Source organism: Haliotis rubra, unplaced genomic scaffold (assembly GCF_003918875.1).
Source record: "Haliotis rubra isolate DU_JTF1 unplaced genomic scaffold, ASM391887v1 Scf633, whole genome shotgun sequence".
Classification (NCBI taxonomy): Eukaryota; Metazoa; Mollusca; class Gastropoda; order Lepetellida; family Haliotidae; genus Haliotis; species Haliotis rubra.
In genome coordinates, this window is record NW_025767339.1 from 272,405 (window position 1) to 282,777 (window position 10,373).

Sequence of the window (10,373 nt, forward strand, 5' to 3'; positions counted from 1 at the left end):
GTGTTCCTGCAACTATAGTCCGTTTGGCTCAAAAGCGGACCGATGAATTGCAATCTAACTCGAAAACTAATAAACATATAATACTCAATGAAACGCTGATCATAATCAAAACATCAGACCTACTCTGTGATTTGTTTGCAGAATTTATGTTCTAAAATTAAACAAGTTGTTTAACAAACAATCATTAAAATTTTGACACAATTCACCATTTGTTACGAGGGAGGAGTGCAGAGAAAGGGACAGCCAGGTGTTAGAGAAGCACGTGCACAAGTGCCGACAACGTTATTGATTCATTAACTTGTGCTGTGCCGTCTCCATCCTTTCTCGCACACCTGGCTGTCCCTTTCTCTGCACTACTCCCTCGTAACATATAGTGAATTGTGTCGATATTTTAATGATAGTTTGTTAAACAACTTTTTTAATTTTAGAACATAAATTCTGCAAACAAATCACAGAGTAGGTCTGATGTTTTGATTATGATCAGCGTTTCATTGAGTATTATATGTTTATTAGTTTTCGAGTTAGATTGCAATTCATCGGTCCGCAATTCAACACGGTTTTAAGTAGACAGTACACATTTTAATAATTCCGTCGTTGTCGTAAAATATATAAGACCGAAATACATCTGATTCTACTTCATGTTATTTGAAAGTCTCTGGTTGTTTGCAGGAAATAAGACAGATTGTACACTGACGTTGGAAGGTCAGTGTGTGTTCGTGGGTCAAACATGGGTCACGTGGTTTGCTGCACGTGCAGACTGCCGCAGTCGAGGTGGTGACTTGTTGATTGTAGGGAGCTGGTGGACATGTATGAGATCATACCGTACATCAAGCTGAAGAAGAACTACTGGATCGGAGCGTACAACCACGACTGGAACTTCGACTCAGGTATCTCGCCGTCATTATACCTATACCCGTCCTTTTGGGTTTCACCTGACTAAATTATCTCGGACCTGCTTCTCTTCCTGTTTTCACCCAACATAGACCTACATGTCATGATGCAGCTGGAAGTAAACAGAACTCACTCCCTCACTCACTCACTCACTCACTCACTCACTCACACACTCACTCACACACTCACTCACTCACTCACTCACTCACACACTCACTCACACCTCACTCACTCACTCATACACTCACTCACCCCCTCGCAGCTACGGAATTGCCGACTGAGCCAAACACCGTCATATGTTTGAGATGGACAGACAAACTGAGTAGGTGTTGAACTCTCCTGCGTTCACTGACGTTTTCTTTCTCCCCTTCCAGGTAGTGATGTGTTTCGGCGCCTCAGCAACTACGTGCCTCAGGAGACGTCTTGTGGCCACCTCTACAACGAAGGCAACACGTGGCGGTGGGCGGACACCGGCTGTGACTCCCGGAAGCCCTTTTACTGCCAGTTCGGTTGGTGACTTTGACCATTTTGTTTGACTGCATTTGGAATATCCGACGCTTCCGTTAGACCTTACCAGTGACCTATTATTAACTCGACCTGCTCGAAAGTCACGATATGGAGTAAATGGTGGTCAGAGGGCTCTTTTGCCGTGTAATTAATCTATTAATAAGATGAAGTTAATTTCTATCCTCGCCATGTACAGCTACATGGCCACTCTTGTAAACAGTCTTGTTTGGACCAGATTATCCAGTGACTGGCACTGTAAGCAACAATCTACATGATCAGGGTACAATGATACACAATGAATGAGATATTTGCTCACCTCTTAAGACTAACATAGCCAACTGGGAAGAAATACGGATCCCCTCAGAAGGTGCAGATATCATGGAAAGGCTTTCAATTTCATCGTACATAATTTGTATATTTTATTTCAAATTTGATTTTCATTCATTCATAAGACATATGTCCTATTTAATTGTATTTGGGACCAAAGTAATTATTTGTACCTTATTTGATGTATCTTTTTTAACATTGGCTTGCTACTAGTTTGAACAACTTTAAATCTTGTACTCTGATTCTTCGAGAACACTATCATAACCTCTCTTCCATAAAATAGAAGCAGTGACTTGTAAGTGATTGTCTTTCATAATTGTCATAATTGGAATAAACTACACAAAAGGACAACCAGGGTTTTCCTGACCATAGTAAACATTTCATCACACGATAAATTAACTGTAGTCATGTGAAAACATGTTCACTTCGTTAATATACGTTGTTTATGATTTCCTTCAGACAGCGTCAAGTACGCCAACGTTCCTTCCTCCGACAACGACTACATCTGCCCTTGGGATATCGACCTCCCTACCCCCGTCATTCCCGACAGATCCGCCCGTCACCAACAGCGTCATCTACAACAACGTCTCCACCACGTCCCCGCAGCCAGTCGCCATCATCGGTGACGGTGGATGTATGTCATATGAGTTTACGATGCCAATGACAGCTCATTGCACTGTGGTCACTTGATATTGACAGTTCTTAATGGTTGTTTAAACTGAAGAATTTACCGCAGCACGATCAGTGAGTGAGTGAGTGAGTTGGGTTTTACGCCGCTTTTAGCAATATTCCAGCAATATCACTGCGGGGGACACCAGAAATGGGCTTCACACAATGTGCCCATGTGGGGAATCGAACCCGGGCCTTGGCGTGACGAGCGAACGCTTTAACCACTGGGCTACCCCACCGCCCCGCAGCACGATCAGTCGGTACCATGTTATGTATAGTTTTTTTTATACATTTACACCCACTGTCAGCCGGTAATACCTATTGTAATAATTAGGACAGACCATTAAATATAAACATAATAATGATAATGAAATTCCTTGGTGGGTATGACTAGGCAGGTGGCGGTGGGGTTAAAGCGTTGGCTCGTCACGCCGAAGACCAGGGTTCGATTCCCCACATGAGTACAATGTGTGCAGTTCATTTCTGGTGTCCACCGCCGTGATATTGCTGGAATATTGCTAAAATCGGCGTAAACTAAACTCACTCGACTAGGCAGCGTTTTTCTGGGAGAAGTCCCTTTAGCTGTCTGGGCTGCGTGTAGAGGGGACAAGAGCCCTGAGCTGTTGATGAGGATCACCCGAACCCTCTCTGCTGCATGCTATTTTACCTGTAAAATATGATAATGTGTATAGATGTTGTGTGGAGGGGAGGTGGTGGTGTGTGATTGAAATTTTGTGTAAGTTTGAGCACTGTTTCGATCTATTTCAGCCTCGTTCCCCCTGGCTGCTGTGATCGCTGCTTGTGTAGCCGCAGTCCTTATGCTGCTCTGTGCCCTGCTCTCAGTCTTCTTCATCAGACGCAGGTAAACTTTTGGAGGATGTTCTTCTAGTGTTGCATAATTTCAACAGTAATGAATGTGTTAGAAATACTACAAATCTGTCCAAACAGACGTTAAACCCAACTCACTCACTCACACACTCACTCACACACTCACTCACACACTCATCGTGATTTCCTTAAAAACAAAATCCAGAGAATTGTTTTTCTTTTCTAGACAATGGGTTGCCAAAAAATTCAGCCGAAAATCTGACCGTGTTTTTGGTGGTCATCGTTTACCACGACGTTTCTACCATCGGTGGAGTAACAACTACAACTACTACCCCGACCACCTCTCCGACGGCGGATGGGAGTCCATTTCAACTCACCACACCGGGGTCTTGAGTGACATGAGCGTCGTCTCCGCACCCTCCCCGGGAGGCTATGTGCGGGAAGGATACGAGAACCGGGGACTCTCTAGAGCATACACCCTCGCCTCCCCAGCCGACCTGGATGCCCTTTACGCTAATGTGAACCACAAAGGGGGGATAATCCGCCGCTCTACCACCAAGGGAAGCAGTCATAACTTCACAACAGTTGGCCACGCTTTGGGAAGTGGAATGGCGGGGACTTCCGGTTTAGGCGGAAGTGGTTCGAATATTGGTTTGCAGCATGATCTGAACAAATCACTGACCTCTATTCACCACACAGGGTTGTCAGCATCCAAGGAATATATGACATTGGCGGCACATATGAATATTTTGGAGGATGTAGGATCCACAAGATCGGCAACCCGCACCCGCCCTGAAGTTGCCTTGGTAACCAATGATGTTGATCTCAATTTCACAGTTAATCGTGCTGTTACCAAGAACAGAACTGGCAGTGAGCATTCGAGCGAACGCACCATAGAAGAGATTGAGTTACCTGTGGGGACAACTGTCGAGATCCCAACACATTCTGACACGGTACATTTTTGAGTATGTTGAGAAACGGTAAAATACCATGGAATAGAAAGGACGTTAAGGTGAAGGTGACAAGAATATAACAATTTATCTGCCAAAACTATGAATAATTTCGTATGATAACAATCCATAATTGTAATTGTTTCTTTTATCTAATTATTTAAAAATATATGTTAGTTGGTGCATGCGCGCACCTATACGGAAAAAGGAAATGTATCATGCTCAAAGCAGAGCATAGCTTTGTGATCGTGCACAACACAAGCATATTCACATCCCCATCGACACGCTCATACACGAAATACACGTCCCATATGGGCATGACGAGCCCAAACTTCATTCAGGACTCTAAAATTGTTATTGCTTAGGCAAGCTATTTACCAACCAAAATCCCATGTTAACTTCTATAACTGTATAATTAAAAAAAATAAATCCTTTTCGCTTCAATAACATCGAATGTACCATTCCGACTTTATATGCTCCACAGCAAGACAAATTGGAGCGAAATCTTATGCATAATCAATTTAGACTCGAATTCCATTTGTAACAAGCTTAAGAAAATGATAGTAAGCCTATGATTCGGCGTTACTAGTATTAGTGTCTAACAAAACAATCTTCAGAAAGTTTACAAAAAATGAAATAATATCTTATTTTATGAAAGTGCATTTCTTTTAAGGAGAAATAAGAATAAAGCAGAATTGTTTTCCTAATCCACATAATGACTGTTTATTACCTATGATACTTTATACTTTATGACAACAATCTGTGATTCTGTTTTACCCAGCTATGCCTCCATTGCCATATAGAAGTAGATCATATACCAAATCGTCTACCGATAAATATAAAGATTTAAAGATTTAACTCTTTTAATGTATGTCATACCTTATAACCAAACATATACCAAGGTTATTATAATCTTTATCCTGCACAATATACAAGGTTAACCTGTAAATAATGGGTGTAATTACATGGAATTTGTATGTATTACCGCCGTACATCACGAAGCATTAATTTACATTGTCCTGGGCCCCGTTCCTCAAAGCGATCGTAGCGCTACGACAGCCGTAACTCCCATACTTTAGCATAGACTTACGACTGTCGTAGCGCTACGATCGCTTTGAGGAACGGGGCCCAGATCCAGAAAGCGTTCGTAACGTTACGACCTGTCGTAACTCTATAATTTAACATAGACTTACGAATGTCGTAGCGCTAGGTAGGCTTTACGGATCGGGACCCTGGTCTAATATGTTATGTTGCTCAGGCCTTTGATGTGTTGATCAACACCGTGTGTATTAAATCTCGTCATTTTCAGATCCAGCTATGATGTTGCCTTTAGTTTTAGAATGTTCTTGATAATTGTTGTCATTGTATTTAGATAGGTAACACGTATTTTGTTTTGCTATTGTAAATGCTCTGTAGAGATGTATATTTTCAAATAAATACCAGGTTCTGAAACAATACGTTACGTTACTTTGTGTAATTTGAATTACGAAATATATCTGGAAGGAAAATGACCGACGGGAGTGAAAATCTCAAAACCTTAAGAAGCAACCATTTAATCAATCAAATCACTGGCTACTTTATCAGTCACTTCAAATTCGAAACCATATCACAGATACCATTGTTCTAGAAGGTCCCTCTTGGAGCCTGCTGATTTAAGAAATTAGTAACAGCGGGTAGGACGCTAAAGGGTGGAACCCAACACATTTAGTTCCAGACAACGAATCGAAATAACTGGCCATACATGTTTCTGATAACTGAGGTAGCGTGTACGGTGGCTGTGCTGTAACCTAGCAACGTCAACGCAGGGACTCCAAATAGCCATGTGGCGATTCGAACCCCGACCTCCGTTTATGACGAACGATATATGATCATAACGCTTTCTTCCATTAAGCGGGATTTTGACTTCTCATAAAGGACATCGTATTTTTAAAGCAATATCGTTTGTAAACCTGCGATGTTTTTACACGAATTGAAGCATTTTCATACGGTTTAGTCCCGATTTTGACAGTCCCAATTTTGACAGTGAAATTTCACACTTCTGCAATTGATCTAGCCAGTTGTCCCAATTTTGACAGTGAGCTTACCGGTCGTCCCAATTTTGACAGTCCTCTCCTACCATCTAAAATTGTACCTTTCCCAGCCATGACCAAATACGATATGAAAATGTCATGCATACTTTGCAAGTAATTGGTAAAGCTAATTTTCCCATCCTGCTCATGACGAAACTTTTTAAAAATATTGCATTCACACGTCTCAACTGGTAATGCTACTTCTCGTGTTTTTTTTCAATGACAATCGCGCCAAACAATAACTAGGCCCTTGTCATATCATCCCCGAGCGGTATTAGTGTTCAGGAATGTTACTTGTTCTGTACGACATGCCGAGAATTGTTTTGTCTTGACTAACAAACGTGAACGTGTTTCTCCAGATAAGCCGTTTTGTCAGTAAATGTTCTTGCGTTCGTTCACAAGTACGACAACTGCAGAATAATAAATGAATGTTTATGATTAAAGGTTGTAATAAGTACATTATGACGATATACTATTTCTTTTCTTTATTTCCTGACTGACGATGTTCATTTAATGGGATTCAGCAGGTGCCCGGAGAATGTCGACATACCATTCCCAAAGAGAATGTCGTGGGGGTTATCGGATGCATGGCGAACCCACACTTCATCTCCAAACTTCAGGTCCACGATGGCCTGGGCGGAGGAGGGCGTGGCTTCTGAGCCAGGCTGCACGTACCCATTACCACTTGCAGGAATCTTTGTTGATGGTAGACCTGTCAATGTAAACACAAACATTGCAGTCGTTTACACTGCCGGGCAAAATATTGTGAACACTTGAAAATTGGATTTAACCGAAACATTATCAAAACGTTCTTACACTGAAACCTGTCACCGAAACACCACAAAAGCATTGCCCAAAACACCTGAATCACAATATATTCACCATCGAATATATTTTCTTGTTTCCTTTAGTTCTTTACACGGGGGCGGTGGGGTAGCCTAGTGGTAAAAGCAGTCGCTCGTCACTCCGAAGACCCGGGTTCGATTCCCCACATGGGTAAAATGTGTGAAACCCATTTCTGGTGTCCCCTGCCGTGATATTGCTGGAATATTGCTAAAAGCGGAGTAAAACTAGACTCTCTTACTCACTCGTTACACGGGATGCTATTCTGTGGAGATTTACTGGCCCGGCTGGATTTTTACTAGCCACGGGCTAGCAGGCCAGTGGCTATTTCGCACACTGCATATTCGTTTCTGATAACTGAGGTTATAATCAGATAAATACAGATGTATTGAACAATGTTTCTTAATAGTGTCCATAGCCTAAGTTGCCAGTCGCGAGCTGAGTTTATCACTTCTCGGCAACCCATCAACCTGTCACTTGTACTTCTATACTTGGCTGACTTATTTGAGGGCTACCAAATAAAAATGTAAATTTTCGATAACATTTGAAGTAACCAAGTTCATAATGTGGTTTTATTCAATAACATGAAGGAAGTGTTTTACTTATGCATAACAGATCAAGAGATCAGGAGTTTATCCAGTCTACAGATCTGTTTAAGATCGGGGTGAGGTGAGGTGTAATTGGGTTTAAAGTCGTGCTTGAGAATATTTCGCTCATATGACGACGTGCATGCGTGTGTATGTGTATGTGTGGCTGCTTGTTCTAGCCCAGACTTAAGCTGGTTTTATAGTGCTAGCCCACTGAGATACCATGCCGCAGTGAAGCATGAATACCCCACTCAGACACATTATACTGACTCCCAGCCGACCAGTCCTTGCTGTACCCATTAATGCCGAGCGTCAGGCAGGGACCAACAAGTACCATATTTTAACGTCTTTTGGTGTGACGCGGTCGGGGATCGAACCCGCGACCTTCCACTCTCCGGGCGGACGCTCTAACCACGTTTAAGATCGGATAACCATGTTCAACTGTATGGAGACGTTATATTATAATATGCATTCGAAACTGATACATGTCGCCATGTCACACTAAAATCAATAGGTAATACCAATGCAACAGAGTATCATTCATTCGGTTGGTCTTTCACTAGTGTCACTGTAAAGTCAGCTATGCTAGGTTGTTCTACTTACCTAAGCCAGGTGGTGTGGTGGATATGTATCTTTTGTCTATTCCGTTATAGAAATCATCCTCTACTTCTTCTGACTCTTCATCCTCCACGCTTCGCCCAAATCTTGACTTTGACGAGAACACTCGCCCAATCTGTACTCCGTTGTTGACGATCTCCAGCTGTATTCCGCCATATGACCCGATTGAAATAGACAGCTGATATGTTCCTGGCTGTGGGCAACGAAACACGCCCAACCTTGCGTCATATCCGTTTCCTTTGTTTAACACGACGTCATCGAAGCGGATGATTTGGCCTCTGCCGAGACCTGAGAGGTTCTGAGTGAGGCGAACGTTAAAGGCCACAAAGGCCACCGGATTCGTACCTGTATAAAGATAAAAATTGTAAATATTATAGGTTTATAATATAGTGACATAAAATGTACGAAATAACGTTTTTCTTTGTCATTAGATAACAATATCTATAATTCATAAACTTTTCTTTTTTCGTTACCAGATTAGACCTACTAAAGACAGTGTTTAAACAGCGAGCAACAGATTATGGACACTAGTTGTCCAAAAAGGTGACCCACTTGATAAGGCGTTTCGTAAAACTAGAATACAGTTTCCAAATATGTGTCATATTTGCAGTGTCATTTCATGTGTACATGTATGTACTTAAATAGAAGATACATATGTAAACATGGACACATGTAAGTATAATAGGTACAAACAGATAACTAGCAAGCATGTCAAGCTGGAAAGGGTTTTGCGATATTACAGGAAGTAATTTTGTCCAGGCGTTAGAATTATTGAGTGAGTTTAGTTTTACGCCGCACTCAGCAATATTCCAGCTATATGACGGCGGTCTGTAAATAATCGAGTCTGGACCAGACAATCCAGTGATCAACATCAATAGCATCGATTTACGCAATTGGGACCAGGCGTTAGAGACGTGATTGGATGATCACCTTAGATCTCTGACGGCTTTGTACCGCGGCACCGCGAGAGACACACTTTATTCAGTAGGAGTGATCAGCCCATACTACGTGGACATAGCAGTCCTATGTTAAATCACACAAGGTAGAAACAATTCATTCTTATAATGTAGGTATGTGGGTGTTTCCTTATTAGCAAGTATTTGCTAAAAAGAAACATGTATTTAAGAGCTTATGACTATAACTTGTGTGAATTTCTTAGTTTTGAAATTTCATTGTAACATTGCGAGGGGTAGTTAGTTTACATAGGCGTATCGATCCCAAATAAACAATACACGGCAATCATTTTCAAAGTATTCACGTGTTTCTAGGGAAATGCGTAGATCACTCGAGTGTCTGGTCCAGAATCGATAATTGACAATCCGACTTCATACAACTGGAAGATTTGCTGAGTGAGTGGGTGAGTTTAGTTTTACGCCGCACTCAGCAATATTCCAGCTATATGGCGGCGGTCTGGAAATAATCAAGTCTGGACCAGACAATCCAGTGATCAACAGCATGAGCATCGATCTACGCAATTGGGATACAATGACAGCGTTAAACAACAAACAAATACAGGTGTATTGAACAGTGTTTCTTACCTGGTCCAGACGGGTGTACAGGAATATTCACTACCTGGTCGTAGACCTTGGTGAGCATTGATTTTATACCAAGTACGTCGGCGTTGAGGTTCATGATGAAGTTGTCACGGTCGTAGTCGGTCTGAAACATCGTCACCGGTGCTAGTGTGCTGCCGATAATCGGGGTGGGTGATATCTGCTCACTTGTAACATGAGGAAAAGCAACGAGAACTGCAATAACTAGAAGCTGCCTGAGACTTTCCATTCTGGAACAGAGCTGTGGCGAGTATGATCTGTTTACACGGTGGTTGAGAAACGTCTATTACTTCTTTGATAAGACTTGAGCCATAACGCGAATGAACATCTTGCGTTTTCCCATGCTATTTTTGATACGACTGAATATGTGACATTTGATTATGATAATCGTAACAACTGACATGCTATGTTAAATACTAGTGTTCTACCAGCATGTACGCTTCCTCGAAACGATGAGCGTATCCTGCTACATCGAAGGCACCTGTCACACACACATGCAAAGGCACGTCAATTGTCACAAAAACAAAAACA

General features: G+C 41.9%; 2 protein-coding genes across 2 annotated transcripts; one reads left to right on the plus strand and one right to left on the minus strand.

Annotated features, from left to right (window-relative positions):
* The first annotated feature begins 750 nt into the window (after positions 1-750).
* LOC124256651 lies at positions 751-5,624 on the plus strand. Its single transcript, XM_046690625.1, has 5 exons — positions 751-887; positions 1,266-1,400; positions 2,185-2,359; positions 3,163-3,256; positions 3,449-5,624. Exons 2-5 carry the CDS (start codon positions 1,272-1,274, stop codon positions 4,185-4,187), a joined length of 1,137 nt encoding a protein of 378 aa, XP_046546581.1. The 5' UTR covers positions 751-887; positions 1,266-1,271; the 3' UTR covers positions 4,188-5,624.
* A 1,032-nt stretch (positions 5,625-6,656) lies between these two features.
* Positions 6,657-10,161, minus strand: LOC124256643. Its single transcript, XM_046690618.1, has 3 exons — positions 9,828-10,161; positions 8,275-8,634; positions 6,657-6,953 (listed from the first exon to the last, which is right to left on the minus strand). Exons 1-3 carry the CDS (start codon positions 10,069-10,071, stop codon positions 6,748-6,750), a joined length of 810 nt encoding a protein of 269 aa, XP_046546574.1. The 5' UTR covers positions 10,072-10,161; the 3' UTR covers positions 6,657-6,747.
* Between the last annotated feature and the right edge of the window lie 212 nt (positions 10,162-10,373).